The 19,654-nt window shown below is 46.0% G+C and overlaps 1 protein-coding gene across 1 annotated transcript; it reads left to right on the top strand.

Moving 5' to 3' along the window:
• Positions 1 to 1,254: 1,254 nt before the first annotated feature.
• LOC102940858 (putative olfactory receptor 52P1) lies at positions 1,255 to 2,193 on the top strand. The gene has a single exon (XM_007070662.3). It carries the CDS (start codon positions 1,255 to 1,257, stop codon positions 2,191 to 2,193), a length of 939 nt encoding a protein of 312 aa, XP_007070724.3.
• Positions 2,194 to 19,654: the final 17,461 nt, after the last annotated feature.

Below are 19,654 nucleotides of genomic sequence, written 5' to 3'. Positions count from 1 at the left end.
CAGGAGCTTCAGGCAGGAGGTTGCAGGCAAAATGCCTCCAGCTGACTCCTGGAGACGTGTTTGTCGATTCCAAAACCAGAAGAGACCACTGTGATCATCTGGTCTGTATAACACAGGCCTGAGAATTTCCCCCAAACTATTCCTACAGCAGATCTTTTAGAGAAACTTACTACCTTGATTTAAAAATTCTCAGTGATGGAGGATCTGCCACGACCCTTGGTAAATTGTTCTAATGGCTAATTAATCTCACCGGTTAACAAATGTTCACTTTATTTAACTTCCAGCCATGGCATCATGTTACACCTCTGTATGCTAGTCTGAAAAGCCTATTATTAAGCACTGGTTCCCCGTGTAGGTACTTACAGATGGTTCTGAACTCAGCCCTTAACCATCTTTGTTAAAGAAAATAGATTGAACTCTATGAGTCTATCAATGTAAGGCAGGTTTTCTAATCTTTTATTTATACTTGTGACTCTTCTCTGAACCCTCTTCAGAGTATCAACATTTTAATCATGGACACAAGAACTGGACACAGGATTCCAGCAGGAGTCGCACCAATGCCAGTGACAGAGGTAAAATAACTTCTCTAAGTCTCCTTGAGATCCCCCTTGTTATGATCCAAGAATCACATTGTCTCTTTTGGCCAGAGTGTCACACTGGGAACTCAGGTTTAGCTAATTATCCCTTCACCCCCCCCCTCAAAAATTGTGTTCACTCATGCCGCTTCCCATGAAATTCCCCCATGGTGTAACCATCGCCTGCATTCCTTCTTCCTAGATGTAGATCTCTACATAGTGATATTAGAACACATTTTGGTTGCTTCGACCCGGTTTACCAACCAATTCAGATGGCTCTGAATCAGTGACCTGTCATGGTCATTATGAACTATCCCCCAATTTTTGTGTCATCTGCAAACTTCATCAATATTCAGGCATGAGAAGGGTTAGCAGCTGAGTTGCTGACACGTCTCTCTCCTTACACTTCTCAGTTAACACCTGTAACTTACCTCTCAGACGAAGCTTAGCTTGGTTTCCGACCTGTGAGCATTTCTCTGCACTTGGCTCTGACCTTAATAATCTGGTGCCATCTGTAAATTTTGCCACCTCACTGCTCATCCCCTTTTCTAGATTGTTAATAACTATAAAATATTTACCGTACTATTTGTTATAAAGTCTGTAACCCCCCTCACTGTGCTTCTCTCCCTTCTCAGGAACCTTGAGCATTTCTGAGCCTGATCAACGTATCAACTACCTCATGGCAGCTTTCAACCTCACCCTGTCTGACCCTTTAATATTCTTCCTAACAGGAATCCCTGGCTTGGAAGCTACCCACATCTGGATTTCTATCTCTTTCTGTATGTTCTACATTATCAGCCTGTTGGGAAATGTCACAGTTCTGTCTGTTGTAGGCAAAGAGCAGAGCCTGCACAAGCCTATTTACCTGCTGCTCTGCATGTTGGCACTCACAGACATCGGCATCTCTACCTCTGTTATACAGAAGGCACTGTGTATATTTTTGTTCAATTTGAAAGGCATTACTGTGGGTGGCTGCCTCACCCAGATGTTCTTCCTTTATGCAGTTTCTGTTATGAAGTCAGCTGTCCTTGTGATAATGGCCTTCGATCGCTACATTGCTATCTGTAACCCTCTGAGATACACCACCATCCTCACCAACACACGAATAGCTAAGCTAGGGCTAGTGGGTTTGATAAGAGCTGTTCTCTTCATTCTGCCCCTGCCCCTGCTTCTGAAGAGGCAGCCATTCTGCACCAACCGCATTATCCCCAACACGTACTGTGACCACATAGCTGTGGCAAAGATATCTTGTGGGGACATCACAGTCAACAGGACGTACGGTTTGGTGATAACATTTGTAGTCATCGGGTTAGACCTGATGCTCATTGCCCTGTCCTACAGTTTGGTCATCAGGGCTGTTCTCAGAATCTCCTCCAAGAAAGCCCATCAGAAAGCTCTCAACACCTGCATAGCCCACATCTGTGTGATACTGACGTCTTATGCTTCCTGCCTCTTCTCTAACCTGACACACCGATTCGGTCAGGGCATCACTTCCAACGTGCACATCATCTTGGCCAACCTCTATTTCCTCATTCCCCCCATGCTCAACCCTATTATTTATGGGGTCAAAACAAAAGAGCTTCGTGACAAAGTGGGCAAATACATATGCAGAATATGATTTCCTGGGGCCACTGACTTTAAACGTGTGTGACAAAAGGGGGAAAGGATATCTCTACAGTCATCAAGTGTGCTCTGTCTCAGTTTGTCTGAGCTCAGCACTTTTGAAGTTCATAGTCTGAGTACTTCCTACACCTAAAGTCTTACCACTTTCAGACCAAGCACTGCTCTCTCCATTGCGGAGTTCGCTCTCTCTGACTATCCCCTGATCTCTTTGAGCAGCACCTGTCCGCCTCCACCCCCACACAGCCTGTCATTTGGCCTTTCCATGACTTCCAGACCACCAGAAGATACTGCAGCTTTCTGACGAGGGTGGCTTTACATTAGCCTCTGTGTGAATAGGTTCTGGATCAGTTCATCTAAACGAAAGCTGTGCTTTCTGATCACCAAAGACAAAGAAAGCAGCTACAATGCTGAACTTTTTTAACATATATGCAGTCATCCGATGAACAAAATATATCTGATTTTTCTACTTCCAATTCTTCAGGAGGCCTGGAGGATAAACAAAAAGTCTCAATTGAAAAGGCTAATAAAGGAAAGCTGCTGCAGGATTGGAGGACTTCCTACTTGAGCTTGTTGGTGAGAGTTATGAAACTTTGTATTTTTGAGAACAGGACTGCTGTGTTTAACTATGACATCACCTTTCAGTCAAATAACGTACCGCTTTGCACACTTCATTTTGGAGACACTTTTCATCTGGAACTTTCAAAACACACATTAACCGTTCTCATTGTTGAAGATGTCAAAAGGAAGTGTCGAGATTTCATGTTGGACTTATGAAACAGGTGAAATAGAGATTGCAACCAAATGTCCAGTTGATTGAATTGCTTGCAGTACTACGTCCTTCTACGGCGCTCAGTCCTTCACAGCCTAGGTTGGCTGAGATCTCACTTTTGCCATTGTTTTCTGGAGACCTTGGGCAGTTCGATCAGCAGTGGAGAGTTTTGCTAATGGAGGTGCACTGGCCTCATACACAGGACTATCAAGTTGAGCAGTTTTGTGTTGAAGTTCTCCAACAGATGGATGATGCTGAGGACAAAGGCTTTAGTGAACTGGACTCATTTGCATTTCCACTGCTGTGGCTACCTTTTAGCAATGCTGCCGCTGAAAGATTCGTTTTTATCAAGTTCCTCTAAGAAAACAAACTGACAACAAGATGCAAGAGGAACTTTTAGAAAACGTTGCCCATATGAGGGCTGTCAAGGTTCCTTCCCCACTCTGAACTCTCGGGTACAGCTGTGGGGACCTGCATGAAAACCTCCTAAGCTTACTTTTACCAGCTTAGGTTAAAACTTCCCCAAGGTACAAATTAATTTTATCCTTTGTCCTTGGAATATCCACTGCCACCACCAAACTCTAACTGGGTTTACTGAGAAACACAGTTTGGACACGTCTTTCCCCCCAAAATCCTCCCAACCCTTGCACCCCACTTCCTGGGGAAGGTTTGGTAAAAATCCTCACCAATTTGCATAGGTGACCACAGACCCAAACCCTTGGATCTGAGAACAATGAAAAAGCATTCAGTTTTCTTACAAGAAGACTTTTAATAGAAATAGGAGTAAAGGAATCACCCCTGTAAAATCAGGATGGTAGATACCTTACAGGGTAATTAGATTCAAAACATAGAGAATCCCTCTAGGTAAAACCTTAAGTTACAAAAAAGACACACAGACAGGAATAGTCATTCTATTCAGCACAGCTATTTTCTCAGCCATTTAAAGAAATCATCATCTAACACATACCTAGCTAGATTATTTACTAAGTTCTAAGACTCCATTCCTGTTCTGTCCCCAGCAAAAGCATCACACAGACACACACATACCCTTTGTTTCTCTCCCTCCTCCCAGCTTTTGAAAGTATCTTGTCTCCTCATTGGTCATTTTGGTCAGGTGCCAGCGAGGTTACCTTTAGCTTCTTAACCCTTTACAGGTGAGAGGATTTTTCCTCTGGCCAGGAGGGATTTTAAAGGGGTTTGCCCTTCCCTTTATCTTTATGACAAGGGCGTATATGCAACAATACAAAATCTCTTGTGAACAGTTTACACCAATGAAAGAAATGATTGCACTGTCATTGCTGATGTATGACAAAGCATTTTACTTCTGACGAAGACAGCAAGGATGAAATGTTGCCTTTTAGCGACTACCAGTAACAAACTAATTCAACTCAAAATATGGACATTGACTACTATGATTGAATGCATTCGAAATAAATGCCATAATGTCATTTTTGTTTTTGCACTATATACCGTTTGGACTACTTTGGGGCTGTTTTTAACATTTCCCATTTTGTGTTTGAAACATCCGCCAACCCTCAATCGGGATATAAGTACCAGTACTGGGGTTTTGAATGTGAATTTGATTTTCCTCTTGCTTTGGTTTTAATGTGGCTGAACTCCTGCTGGGACTTGTAGCTTTTTTTTTTTTTTTTTTAAATCACATCTGTATTAGGTATCTCACAAAAGCTTTCCTTTGTTACTTGATGTGCTAGTAAAAAAAAAGTGTAAATAAAAAACCCTTTGTTTTAATAAATAAATTGGGCTACTTTGGGGTTCGTTTCGCAGTGACTTTGGGCTATTAATGCAGTAGAAATCTGGCAACGGCAGTAAAGAGGCAGAGGTGGGTTACAGGCAGAGCTTGGGGGCTGGGCAGACCAGAGCCAAGAGCTGGGGCACCGCAGACCAGCTGCACCTGTGGGGAACAATACTGGTGCCAGGACCACTCCGCGGACAGGCCCACATTTGTAAGGTGCCCATAATAACTACTTGGAGGCCCCAAAGGGTCAATCGGCCCTGGCCATGACCAAGCAATGCGCTGCAAGGTGGGCCAGGAGTTGTAGTTTGCCCGACGCTGCCTTCCACCGGGGCCCTTGGACCTGCGCTGACAGTGACACTGCTAATCCCAGAACGCCCCACACCATGCTGTGAGCGCCCCAGGTGAAGTGCGTTGAAGGAAGCAGACCAGAACAAAAGGAAATGGTTTAAGGAGAGGGTTCTTGCTGCTATCCCGCCCTGCGAACCGCACCATGGGGACAAGGTAGGGTCTCCTGGTTTGGCCTCCCCCGCCCCCGAGTGTCCCCTACTCTCCTGGGGAGGAAGCAGTGCTGTGACTCCCAGCGTGGAGCCCCCAGTGACCCTGATGCCCGGGTGTGGGCTCCTGGGCACTGTCTTGGCCCTGCAGCTTCGCTCTGGGTGTGTGCATGTTTGTGTCTCCCCTCGGCCGCCATCTAGGGTGGTGTGGGGGAGGCTGGTTGTCTGTGGCCCACAGGGCCGGGGAGTGGGGTGTGGTGACAGTGGGGCTGGCTGCTGCCCCCCTGCCAGGGGGAATGCCCAATAATTCCCCCCGCCAGCGCTCCGGGAGGGGAAGGGATAGAGCACGGTTTGGGAGAAAGGGGCAGTTGTGGGGCAAGTCCAGGTGCAGTGTGGGGGCTAGCAGTGACTCCATGTGTGGGGGTAGGAGAAGTGGGGTGTGAAAGTGCTGGTTGTTTGTGGGGGGCAGAGGGAGGGAGGGGAGAGTCTGGGTTGAAGGTGGGGGTCGGGGGACAGAAGGAAGGAGGGAGGGGAGAGTCTGGGTTGAAGGTGGGGTTGTCTCTGTGTGTGGGGGAAGAGGGAGGGAGGGGAGAGTCTGGGTTGATGGTGGGGGTTGAGGGACAGAAGGAAGGAGGGAGGGGAGAGTCTGGTTTCAAGGTGGGGTTCGCTCTGTGTGTGGGGGTAGTAGAAGGGAGGGAGGTGACAGCCCTAGAGGGAAAGTGGGGGCTGGGCAATAGCAGGGTAATTGAGGAGAACCCTTGTGTGAAGGTGGGGGTTGATTGTTGGTGCGGGACAGAAGGAGGGGCAGGGGAGGGGAAGAGCCCGGGGTGAAGTGTGCGGACACTTGTGTCTCAGTGACCCTTTCTCCCGACAAAAAACAGGCAGCAGCAAATTTCCTCCCCACACTCCAGCCCGGGAACTTTACTGGCTCACTTGAAGTTATGAGAGATGGTGAGGAAAAGGAGAAAGAGGCAAAAGAAACTAAATTAAAGAAAAAAGTTTTTTAAAAACTTTATTGTACCAAAGTAGAAAATCCAGCTTTCAAAAAATGTATTTACGGAAGATAACTTCGGGTGGAGGAGGTGGTGGTGGGGACATGCAGGTGAAATTCCACTGACAGCTACATCCGGGCCTAATATGGCCCATAAATGTGCCAGTTAAGCACTTGTTTTCAGGGCCCCAAGCAGGTCATGAGTTTTTAAACCAAAAAGAAAAAACTAACCAACAACACCCCCCCACACAAGTACACTAAATTCAAGAGTATTCTGGGTATAATGATGCTAGCCCAGTGTGTCCTCTAGGGGCTGAGTGGAAGTCTCAGTCAAGTTTGGCTCCAAATATCTTATTTTGTTTTTGAATAAAGGTTTTCATCCCCATCCCACCAGTACTGGGTGTAGTATGGCACCAACGGTGCGGACGCACTGAGCCCACACTGGAAGGGGCTCACAATGACTACATGGGGGCCCACAAATATGTTTGGCAGCAGCCCCACAAAAGGTTAATCCGGCCCTGATGGGGAACCAGGGCTGAGCTACTGCGGGGAGCTGCAGGGGCAGAGCCAAGATAGTGGATGCAGCCATGCCACAAGTAACACGGCAGCCGAGCACGATGAGCAGCTGGGGAGAGCAAGGTGGGGCCATGGGCAGAGGGCCCAGCACAGGGAGACACCGCGAGACAGGAGGGCTTTGACGGCTGGACTCAGAAGGGGAGACGTGAGGGGGGGATGCTGGGAGGGATGCTGGGAAGAAGGGTCCTGCCACCTAGACCCTGAGGGAGTGTGGCCATTGGCACAACAGATCCTTGCCAGCAGTATCACCGCAGCACTGCCAGCGCCTGGGAGGGAGGCCTGGGACACGTCAGGAACAGACTGTCAACTTTCCTTACACCCCAGAGACAGCTGGTCATGTGTTTTGCGTGCCCATAGGGCGGGTTCCTTGTTTCCCTTAATCTTTTACATTTGTTCCTTATTTTTCTTGCAGTTTCTGTTTAATAAATTGTAGGTGGTTTGAATGTAATACAGTGATCAGTGGGTCAGGGAAGCGGCTGGTGCGGAGAGAGTGCCCCAGAGTGCGGACACCCTAGCCCCTGTCCTAAGTGATCACAGTGAGACTGGGAGTCAAACCCAGGGCCAGCCTTTGACATGGGCAGCCCGGGCAATGTCCCTGGGTGATTTACTGAAGGGGACACAATTTAATATCTCTCACATGACCTGAACTGCCGATCAAGAGCCAGCTTGCCTCAAGGGCAAGGGTGGCTGTATTGACTGTGTCCACTAGGCCACACTGCCCTGAGGGCAAGGGCGGCCATATTGACTCCGGCCTCTAGGCCACACCACCCCAAGGGCAAGGATAGCTGTATTGCCCCTGGCCGCTAGAGCACACCACCCAAAAAGCAAGGGCGGCCACATTGACTCGGGCCACTGTGAGGCGAATGTTGGTCAGGCAGTCTTAACCACAAAGATGGCATGTATTTGTCCTGTGACAGGGACTACTTTCTGACTCAGAAACTTAAGACAACAAGTCGGGGGTCATGGATTGTGGATCTGGTTTTAACCAACAGGAATGAATTAGTTGCGAACTGAAGGTGGTTGGGAACTTGGGAGGAAGTGATCATGATCTGATAGAATTCAAGATCCTAAGAAAAGGAGGACATGAGAACAGCAAAACATGGACACTGGACTTCAAAAAGGCAGATTTCAACCAAATCAGCAAAATAGGAGGCAAAGTCCCACAGAAAGACCAATTAGGAAGAAAAGGCATTGAAGGGGGCTGGCAGTTCCTAAACGATGTAATTCTAAAGACTCAACATCAAGCTATTCCAATGCAGAGGAAAGATAAGAAGAGCCACCTGACGTGTCCACACAAGGAGCTTTTTAGCTATCTAAAACCCCAAAGGGAATACATACAGGAATTGGAAGGAGGGGCATGCCACAAAGGAAGTATACCTGGGAATAGCACGAGCATGTAGGTAGAAAATCAGGAAAGCCAAGGCAAAGAATGAGTTATAGCTGGCAAGAAATGTTAGAGATAACAAGAAGGGGTTCTACAAATGTCAGACAAAAAAGAAAGATCAGGGAGGGTGAGCGTCTGCTACTCAGTGGAGAAGGCGAGCTGGTAACAGAAGATGATAGGAAGACAGAGCTGCTCGATGCCTACTTTGCTTCAGAGGCCACACAAAAAATAACATGTGATCGGACAGCAAGTGAAGTTGCCATAGACAATAAAGGGGAAGGGATGCAGATGAGGATAAGAGAAGAACACATCACAGATCTTCTAATTTTAATTAATCCAAATCAGCAGGGTCTGATGCTATTCACCCCCAGGTGCTGAAGCAATTAGCAGAAGAAATCTCAGAGCCAATGGCAATAATCTTTGCAATCTCATAGATGACAGAAGAGGTCCCGGAAGACTGGAGAAAGGCTACCGTAGCGCTCATCTTTAAAAGGGGGGAAAGGGAAGAGACAAGGAACTATAGACCAGTCAGCCTGACCTCAATACCTGGGAAGCTGCTCGGGTCATGTAGAAAACATTCAATTTGCAAACACCTGGAGGACGAAGGGGTGATCACCAGCAGCCAGCATGGATTTACTAAGAACAAATCATGCCAAACCTGCCTGATTTCCTTCTTTGACAAGGTAACATTATCAGTGGATGGGAGCAATACGGTGGACATAAAAGCCATGCTAAAATCTAGATATATTGAGACAGTCCCACATGACATTGCGATAAATAAGCTGGAGAAATGCAGGCTCAGTAGAACTACTGTTAAGAAGATACATGATTGATTAAACAACCTTAAACAATGAGTAACTATTAGTGGAATGATGTCAGATTGGAAAGAGGTCTCAAGTTGGGTTCCATAGGGATCTGTTCTGGTTCCAGTGTTATTTAACATCTTTATTAATGGCCTGGATGTAGGAATAGACAGCATATTGATAAAATTTGCAGATGACCTCTTGAGGTACCTTCCAGTCATACACTTCTATCGTCCTATGGTACGAAGCTGAGGAGAGGGGTTGCAAACGCTTTGGAAGATAGAATTAAAATTCAAAGGGATCTTGATAAATTAGAGAACCGGGCTAAAATGGACATTTGGAAGTTTTTTTGTGAAAGTGGTTGTTGAACTGTTGGCAGCTGATTCACTGCAGGATTTTAAAGCACCTCCAAACCAGGCCCTGCCACTGCCTGCCTTGGCTCTGCACCTTATCATCGAAAGTACTTCAAGAGGATCTTGAATCTTTGGAAGCAGTGAGCATGGGTTCTCTTAGCACAGATACGACTGAAGATGACATGAGAAGCGTAACTATTCCTCCAGATCTTGGGGAAAAAAGCAGTGGGTCTAACCAACCACATCTGTCTGGTTTTCCAAGGAGAATGTTTGGGAAACACAGCAGTTCTTTCTTAGTTTTCATTCCAACAAATTTCCTTGGGTCGAACATTCGGTTCAACCAAATGCGCTGTTCTGCTTTCCCCACAGTTACTTCCGTTCTGAAGCAGCTCATGTGGACAATTCATTTATCAAAAAAGTAAGCAGAATTGGAAGAAAATCTCTGAAAAAAATTGCCCAAAGATGCCATTTCCCAGGTTCGTGTGAAATGTATGGAAAAGGGGCAATGCTTCTAACACAGTGAAGAAACTCTATTAGTAGCAGTGACGCTTTTTGCAAGTCATAAAAGTACCCTGGACAGAAACCAGGATTACGTTCCTAAGATTTGTGATATTCTCAAGTTACTTTCTAAACTTGCCGTTTCCAGAGCACAACAAAGGAAAGGAATCTAAACTGAAAAGGAATTTCCATGAATTTTGTGATTTCGTTTCAAAGTATGACAAAACTTTCAAGAAAATGTAGGCAAGCTATTTTAATTTCACAAGCCCTGAATTTCAAAACAAAGTGCTGCAGATTTGGTCTGCAAAGAAATTGTAAGCAGAAATCCTAGAGATTAAAGACAGATTCCTGTGCTTCATCAATTGCTCGTCTTCCTGAAACACACGTGGCATTTATACTGCCAGAAAGACAGCTTTGGAGACGAGTGGATTGCAGAATGTGCCGATAGTTGCTCAATCTTATGATGGCGCTAATCTGTGATGTCAGGACACGTAGCTGGACTTCAGCAGCCAATGAAAGAAGACCATCCATTTGCAACGTACGTACATTGCATGTCACACAAACTCAACCTCATCCTCAGGGAGTGCTGTAAAGAATATCATAGTGCTGTGGGCTTTCTAACTGTACTTGAGAAATTGTATTCAGCCTTTGTGGAGCCAACCAATCAGATGTTTCTTGACATGCAGATAGCTTTGGGTCTTAAGTATAAAGAGATCATGTGTCTGTTGACCAAGGCTCTGAGTGTTCCCAAGTTGTTTTTTAAAAGTTGCTTTAATTTTTCAAGAGTTGCACATTGCAGGGCTTGGGGCTTGTTTTATTTGGAGGTCACTTATTTGGGTTTTTTTTTGTATAGGTGACTTCAACACAAAATTGTATAGTTTAAAAATGATTGTAGGAGTGGTTTTGATGACTGACTGGGGTCAATGTAAATGCGCAACAGAATTTTAGGATCCTCCTATCCCCTCTTCCGTTCAATTAAGAAAACACACCCAAATTCATGAACTTTCTTGCCCACCCACTTTGCACATCGTATCATCTTCCAATGAAGCCATGCTAAGATGCCATTTTGAGGTTAAGCCAATGAAAGAGCAGTAGGCCGCCAAGAAAACGGGAAAAATATGGAAAAAAATACAAAAAGTAGTGGGAAAAAGAGTTGAAAGATTGGGTAAAGCCTGTGGTTGGTGATGACGCTAAAGCTGCATGCAAATTTTGTAAAACCCAGATTTGTACACATCATGCAGACCTTGCACAACACACATGGAATGAAACATAAAACAAATGCAACGCCATATTCTTCTGGGCAGCTGACAGATGTTGGATTTACAGTATCAAAACCTTCAACCACGACTCTGAAGTGGAGCTAAAACTTGCCTCCTACCCTGTGTGCTACTCAGCCGTTAGTTTAGTCAATTACCTCGGGGAACTTGTCAGATCAGCTTTCAGGAAAGATGTAGATCTGCATCACTCTAAATGCATGGCATTAAGAAACAATTGTATAGCTCCTTGCATGGTCTCTGACCTCATCAAAGACACTGGTGAGTCTCAGGTTTCAGAGGGGTAGCTGTGTTAGTCTGTATCAGCCAAAACAATGAGGAGTCCTTGTGGCACCTTAGAGACTAACACATTTATTTGGGCATAAGCTTTCATGGGCTAAAACCCATTTCATCAGATGCATGGAGTGGGAAATACAGTAGGCAGGTATAAATACATAGCAAATAAAAAGATGGGAGTTGCCTTACAAGTCGGGGGTCAGTGCTAATGAACCAATGCAACTAAGGTGAAGTGGCCTATTCTCAACAGTTAACAAGAAGGGGCGAATACCAAGGGAGGGAAATATCACTTTTGTAGTGCTAATAAGGCCAATGCAATCAAGGTGGCCAATGTCAAGCAGTTGACAAGAAGGTGTGAGTATCAGCAGAGGGAAAGTACTTTTTGGAGTGACCCATCCACTCCCAGTCTTTATTCAGGCCTAATCTGATGGTGTCCAGTTTGCAAATTAATTCCAGTTCTGCAGTTTCTCGTTGGAGTCTGTTTTTGAATTTTTTTTGTTGAAAAATTGTCACTTTGAAGTCTGTTATTGAGTGTCCAGGGAGATTGACATGCTCTCCTACTGGTTTTTGAATGTTATAATTCATGATGTCTGATTTGTGTCCATTTATTCTTTTGCATAGAGATTGTCCGGTTTGGCCAAAGCACGTGGCAGAGGGGCATTGCTGGCACATGATGGCATATATCACATTGGTAGATGTGCAGGTGAACGAGCCCCTGATGGTGTGGCTGATGTGATTAGGTCCTATGATGGTGTCACTTGAATAAATATATGGACAGAGTTGGCAACAGGGTTTGTTGCAGAGATTGATTCCTGGGTTAGTGTTTTTGATGGGTGGTGTGTGGTTGCTGGTGAGTGTTTGCTTCCGGTTGGGGGGCTGTCTGTAAGCAAGGACTTGCCTGTCTCCCAAGGTCTGTGAGAGTGAGGGATCGTCCTTCAGGTTAGGTTGTAGATCCTTGATGATGCGTTGGAGAGGTTTTAGTTGGGGGCTGTAAGTGACGGCCAGTGGCGTTCTGTTATTTTCTTTGTTGGGCCTGTCCTGTAGTAGGTAACTTCTGGGTACCCTTCTGGCTCTGTCAGCCTGTTTCTTCCCTTCATCAGGTGGGTATCGTCATTTTAAGAACGCTTGATAGAGATCCTGTAGATGTTTGTCTCTGTCTGAGCGATTGGAGCAAATGCGGTTATATCTTAGAGCTTGGTTCTAGACAATGGATCGTGTGATGTGGTCTGGGTGAAAGCTGGAGGCATGTAGGTAAGTATAGTGGTCAGTAGGTTTCTGGTATACGGTGGTGTTTATGTGACCATCACTTATTTGCACTGTAGTGTCCAGGAAGTGGATCTCTTGTGTGGACTGGGCCAGGGTGAGGTTGATGGTGGGGTGAAAATTGTTGAAATCCTGGTGGAATTCCTCAAGGGCCTCCTTCTCATGGGTCCAGATGATGAAGATGACATCAGTGTAGTGCAAGTAGAGTAGGGGCATTAGGGTACAAGAGCTGAGGAAGCGTTGTTCTAAGTCAGCCATAAAAATGTTGGCATACTGTGGGGCCATGTGCATACCCATAGCAGTGCCGCTGATCTGAAGGTATACATTGTCCCCAAATGTGGAATAGTTATGGGTGAGGACAAAGTCACAAAGTTCAGCAACCAGGTTTGCTGTGACATTATCAGGGATATTGTTCCTGACAGCTTGTAGTCCATCTTTGTGTGGAATGTTGGTGTAGAGGGCTTCTACATCCATAGTGGCCAGGATGGTGTTTTCAGGAAGATCACCGATGCATTGTAGTTTCCTCAGGAAGTCAGTGGTGTCTCAAATATAGCTGGGAGTGCTGGTAGCGTAGAACCTGAGGAGAGAGTTCACATAGCCAGACAATTCTGCAATCAGGGTGCCAACGCCTGAGATGATGGGGCGTCCAGGATTCCCAGGTTTATGGATCTTGGATAGCGGATAGAATACTCCTGGTCGGGGCTCTAGGGGTGTGTGTCTATGTAGATTTGTTCCTGTGCTTCTTCGGGAAGTTTCTTGAGCAGATAGTGTAATTTCTTTTGATAACTCTCAGTGGGATCAGTGGGCAATGGCCTGTAGAATGTGGCTTCAGAGAGTTGCCTAGCAGCCTTTCATTCATATTCTGGCCTATTCATGATGACAACAGCACCTTCTTTGTCAGACTTTTTGATTATGATGTCAGAGTTGTTTCTGAGGCTGTGGATGGAGTTGTGTTCTGCACGGCTAAGGTAATGGGGCAAGTGATGCTGCTTTACCACAACTTCAATCCATGTACTTCGGAGGAAGCACTCTATGTAGAAGTCCAGTCTGTTGTTTCAACCTTCAGGAGGAGTCCACTCAGAATCCTTCTTTTTGTAGCTATGGTAGGAAGGTTTCTGTGGGTTAGTGTGCTGTTCAGTGGTGTGTTGGAAATATTCTTGAGTTGGAGACAGCAAAAGTAGAATTCTAGGTCACTGCAGAACTGTATTATGCTCATGAGGGTGGTGGGGCAGAAGGTGCCCCTCTGCGATAGCCATGGAGGAACAGACCCAATGGCCGGTTGCAAGGGATGGACGACTGGGTGTTAAATATGGGGTATGGAGTGTTCTGTGGGAAAGTACACAGTTCTGTAATATAAAATGTACAACTGCACCAGCATATGGCCAAATTACACACCTCTACATGCTGCCATCAGGACTTTGGCGCACGAATGGATCTATGGAACTCATTGCTGTGAACAATCGAACCAGTCATACTACCTGATTCTATACAAAGTGGTTGAGCTCGTTTGGACAATATCCCATTTCTCTGTGGATATTCAATGGACTCATGATATGGACAAAAAGCATGTGAAACCTGCAGGAGCAGCTCGATGCAACTGCTAACGATTGGACACATTTAAAATATATTCTCCAGAATGGTGTTAAAAGAATCTTAACCCTGTCCAAGGAGGAGAAGCAGTGTTCTGGCGGTGGCCCGGATGTTGGACTATATTACAATGGTGAGGACTCGGTGTCACTGTGGATCATTATGGTTGCTGGCCTATTATTAAGTATATTAATTCTGCAATATATACTGCAGTGGTTAAGGGGGGTACAGAAACTCAAAGCACAACTGCTGATTATAACACATAAAGCGACGTAGGCCCTCCACCAGAGTGTAACAGATAACACAAACCCAACCTTCTCAGCCCCATTGCTATGGGAAGTCTGGACCTCAAATTGGAATCCTTGCAGTATGCCCGTAGGAGGGACGGTGCAGAACATCATACTGCACAGGGGACAGTGGGCAAATGGAGCATGGACACATTCCACCTCGGTACCTGGCCCTTTCAGGAAATGTGCCGCCATGTGCCCTGTACCTTTCCCGGGACACCTGGGCAGGAGGGTCCCAGAAGAAAAGAGAAAACAAGAGGTGGAGTGTTAGGAGTGCTAGTGACAATGTATGATTCCGGCCTGTATCTTCACCTGAGAGACTCTTATGTCTATATATTCTTATATCTTATGTCAATGTGTGTGAACAAAGGCCAAAGACACTGTGTTTGTTGTTTCTGCCTGGTCAGATGGTTTTGTTAATATAATGGAACAGAAAAGGTAAGGAGGGGGAAGGTGGGGACACTGGGAAATAAGGCTGTCAGGGTTCCCTCCCCATTCTGAACTCTGGGGTACAGATTTGGGAACCCGCAGGAAAGACCCCCTAAGCTTATTTCTACCAGCTTAGGTTAAAAACTTCCTCCAGGCACTTCCTTTTCTTCTCCTGGGATGGTATTGCTGCCACCACCAAGTGATTTAAACAAACATTCAGGGTGGGGCCACTTGGAGCCCTATTCCCCAAAAATATCCCCCCAAGCCCCTTCACCCCCTTTCCTGGGGAGGCTTGAGAATAATATACTAATGAATTGGTTACAATGTGAGCACAAACCAAATCCCTGGTTTTTAGGACACTGAAAATCAATCAAGTTTTTAAAAGAAGAATTTTATTTTTTTTTTTAAAGTAAAAGAATCACACCTTCAAAATCAGGATGGAAGGTAACTTTACAGGGTAGATAAAAAGATTTAAAACACAGAGGATTCCTCTCTGGACTCAACTTCTCAGTTACAAAACAGGAGTGAAATTACCTCTTAGCACAGGGAAAATTCACAACCTAAAACAAAAGATAATCTAACACATTTCCTTGTTTTACTTACAATTTTTGTAATCTTAGATGCTCATTTCAGGTGTGTATTTAGATGTTTTTTTCTGCCCTGGTCTCTCTCTCTCTCTCTGTCCGAGAGGGAACAAACAAAGAGAGGACAAACAAAACCTCCCCCAGTGCAGATTTGAAAGTATCTGATTTTCCCATTGGTCCTTCTGGTCAGGTGCCAGCTAGGATAATTGAACTGATTAACCCCTTACACGTAAGGGAATTCTGGACCTCTGGCCAGGAGGGATTTTATGCTACTGCATACTCAGTGGTTTTCACCCTTCCCTTTATATTTATGACAAAGGCTCTGTGGCGTCAGAGCTGGGAGGTGGGTATGGGTAAAGGCCCTGCGTCATCAGAGTTATGGTAATCAGGCTGGCTAGAAACTAACCCCAATAAACATTGCATTGCCTGCACTTGGGACTTCTGGTCTTCTGCTTTTGGTCTGCACGGCAAGAGCCAGAGGAGAGAATGAATGGAAAGTCCTCTAACACCTGGTGTCTGCTGTTTGCACTTGGGTGGCTTAGGTAAGCTCCCAGGTAGATCAGTTTGGGTGTGTGGCACCATCTGCTGTCATGTTGGGAGATAACAGGGCCTGGAGAGGCTGAATCACCAGCAAAGCAGTATGAAAAAGGGCCAGCTCAGATGCGTGGTTAGAGGGGCAAAGCAGTTCCCACAGCTCCCAGACTGCACCCCGGGGTGTGACAACCCGTCACACTCATACCCTCCAGAGCACAAATTAGGCCCCAGGAACCTGTGACACAAGCATGGGGGAAGGATTGTGCCCCAAACAAAAGATCCAGATGTAGCAGTTGTTTGATTCCTTTACCATCGTGTTCTCATCCCAGCAGGGCATATCTGTCTAAAGTACCACCATAGTGAAATGGCCGCAGGGCAACAGATTAGGTAAATTCCATGGCTGTTCCCTCATAAAATGTGGGATACCACATGAGATGAACTCCAGGTCATTTTGGTCCTGAGGGTGGTGAAGGAACCACAGAGTGAATAGAGAAGCCCCAAGATACTAGTTCTGACACAAGATAGCACAACCCGTTTCTGCATCGATTTCTGAAAGATCAACACAGTATTGAAATTTGATGCTTACCCGATGCGGAGAGTAGATGAACGATTAGAACAGTTGGGAGCTGCCCGATATATATCCATTTTTGACCTCACAAAGGGATACTGACAAATACCTTTGATGCCAGAATCCTGGCAGACGAAAGTCTTTTCCACCCCCTTCGTCTTGCATCAATTCAGGATCACCTCATTTGGCCTCCACAGGGTGGCAGTGAATTTTAGAGGCTAATGAACTGGATATTACAACTGCGTGGGTGGTATGCTGCGATACGCTGCTACCATCCATTCAAAATGGTTTTTGGTCCTGTATCTTGTGGCAGCTTTCCCACACATAGAGCAGAGGGCAGTACTTTACACACAGAAAAGACAGCCATCGTCAATTGCTAGGGCAAACAGTCTGCAAGACTCAGTTTGCGCTGACAATCTGAGCCCCTGGTTTCAGAGAATCATTTCTTCACTCCCGGGGGAGGCTCTCAGGCTGAAGTTCTCCAGGGTCACTTTTCTGCTCTTCCTGCTGCTCACGGAGCCGGGGGAATTGTCTGGGAGTCCTGCCAACCTGAGAGTCCACAGGGACTGATAAGGAGAATCATAAAGGTCGCTGCCTAGCACGTCGAATCTGAGACATGTGAGATTATACATTGAATTTCCTCTCTCTGTTGAGCTGCATTTTGGTGAGTTGCCGGTTTTTGCATTAAAGTTAGTGCTAAGGTCTCAGGAAGAGCTCCAGGGTTCAAGTCAAGAACCAGCTGGGCAGGAATTCACCAGCACGATGACTTGAACTGTTTAGTATTGTCAGAAACAACAAGGGGTTGACCTGGTATAATTGGAACTACACATGTATTGGAAATAGTTAAGACAAATATATGTTTTTAAGAGCAGTGCCTTGTCTCTGACTGTGTCCTTCTATCTGTCTCAGTAGCTTTCCTTTTTTGGTTTATGTGGATTTTCCTCTGGTTCACTCAAGTTTTCCAATTCAGTAACTTCACTGCACTGTTAGGTAGTGCAGCCAAAGCCTCTGCAGTGGGTATCTGTGTTACCAGAGGGTTCACAACAAGAATGGGCCAGATTCTGCTCTCATATTCTGCCTTCAGTGAGTCACTCCAGGTTGACACTGACCTCCCTGAAAGCAAAATCAGGGCCCCTGTATTTGAAATCCCTGTCCTTCATGCCCAGTCTCAGAATGCCACATAAACTGGGGGTTTCCTTCAGACTCTTTCAGCACCCTAACAGAATAGCACTCTCTGTAGCAGGACCCAAAGCCGTGATTTTCACAGCTCAGAGCTGAAAGTTAAACACTAAGGTTGAATCTGGTTCCATTGCCAAAGACGGCTAGGATTTCACCCTAAATCTACATTTAAGGACTTAAATAAATGGCATGATTTACTCTGGCCATGAGACTCCAGTGACTTTAACTAGAGTCGTCCCATGGCCTCTAAGGACGGGTGAGCTCGTTTGGACCAAAGAAAAACTGACAGGAGAGGAGAGTTGCTGAAATCTGCAACTCACAGCCTTAAAGGTTGAAAACAATTAGGATAACAATTTTTTTTCAGGAAAAGAAAGGGCTCTGCTCCCTCTGAGCCCCTACATCTCTGCCTCTGGAGAGGACGAGAAGCACCAAAAGGCAGTAAAAAGAAAAGCATGTTTCTGGCTTAGTAGAAACCAGACAGTGTTGGAAATCTCACCAGTGGAAGTCCAGGAATGCACAATGTGTGTGTGTGTGTGTGTGTGCGCGCGTGTGTCTGAGAGAAAGAGAGAGAGAGAGAGATGCACTATCCAGATCACAGTTGCACAGAGCCCTGAAACCATGCAATATAGGGAATGGAAATGCTGCCTAATGCACAGAGCAAAGAGGCGTAATGAGGCCTCATGGGGCGGGGTAGTGGTGTCTCAGACAGTAACATAACTTGGACCACATTGTGCCAGATTGTGTCTGACACCATCCCCCATTCCTCCTCCCACAAGCAACCCCACTACAGCCTCGTGACTATGTTAGCAATTGCCAACATGAAAAAGCAGCCTCAGGAAGGGGTGTCTGGGTTCCTAACGGGCTGCAATGCATTAAATATTTTTGTCATTTTGAGGAAGAGTTACTCACACTAGCTTCTTTTCCCCTCTGCGTCCTCTCTCCTTCCCGCCGGGTCAGTCCCTCTCTCCTTCCCTGCACAGGCTGAGCTGCTGCTGGGGTTCCCTTTCCCCCCAGAAAGGCAGTCCAGGCTGATCTCCCCCTTTTCCCTAGTGCAGGCAGACACTGAGTTTCACCTCATCTGAGGAGGTATTTCTGTGGCTGTCGCTGTGGGGTCTGGCGCCTGGTTTTGATCCTGGGTGAGGGGTATCACTGTGTGGCAGGGCTGGAAGTTGTGGTGGGGGGAACCTACATGGACAAGTGGCCAGCACTGAGGGTTATGGGGGCGGGGAGCAAGGTGTACACAGACAGGATGGCAGTGCTGGGAGCTGTGAGGGTAGGGAGGAAGTTGTACACAGAGAAGCAGGGAGCGCTGAGGTTCATGAAGGCAGGCAGAGGGCGTACAGGGACAGGCAAACAGCGCTGATGGTTATGGGGACAGGCATGGTGTATACAGGGACAGATGAGCAGCGCTGGGGGTGGTGGGGGCAGGGAGCGGGGTGTACACGAACAGGTGGGAAGAGCTGCTGAAATTAAATTTGTGTTTGTGATTTGTGACCTTTCCTGGCCCCGAGTGCATGTGGGTGGCTCTCAGGGTGTCTTTCCCCTGGGGAGCCACAGAACTGCAGCCTGGGTGTCACAACCTTCGATTAGTTTTGTTTCCTGCTGTTGTTATGTAACTTCAGGCATCTCTTCAATGAAAAGAACCACTGATCTTTTTAGATGCTGCACCCCATATTCTTCATAGTGATATTATTATGATATCATTATAGCATAAATATGATGCATTTTATGCAAGATGGGTCATTTAAGAAGTCAATGGAAAAGATATGATTTGTTGAATACCATTATCCTATCTGTATGCAAGTATCATTTCTGTATCTGAAGTTATGCATATTGACTATATATCTGTAT

The sequence above is a fragment of the Chelonia mydas genome, chromosome 1, assembly GCF_015237465.2.
Source record: "Chelonia mydas isolate rCheMyd1 chromosome 1, rCheMyd1.pri.v2, whole genome shotgun sequence".
Lineage (NCBI taxonomy): Eukaryota > Metazoa > Chordata > Testudines > Cheloniidae > Chelonia > Chelonia mydas.
The sequence above is the reverse complement of the archived record's forward strand: the minus strand, read 5'-3'. Positions and strand labels throughout refer to the sequence as shown.

What these genes read in the sequence shown, in the direction of transcription:
- LOC102940858 (XM_007070662.3), top strand. Translation starts at nt 1,255, where the DNA reads ATGGCAGCTTTCAACCTCACCCTGTCTGACCCTTTAATATTCTTCCTA.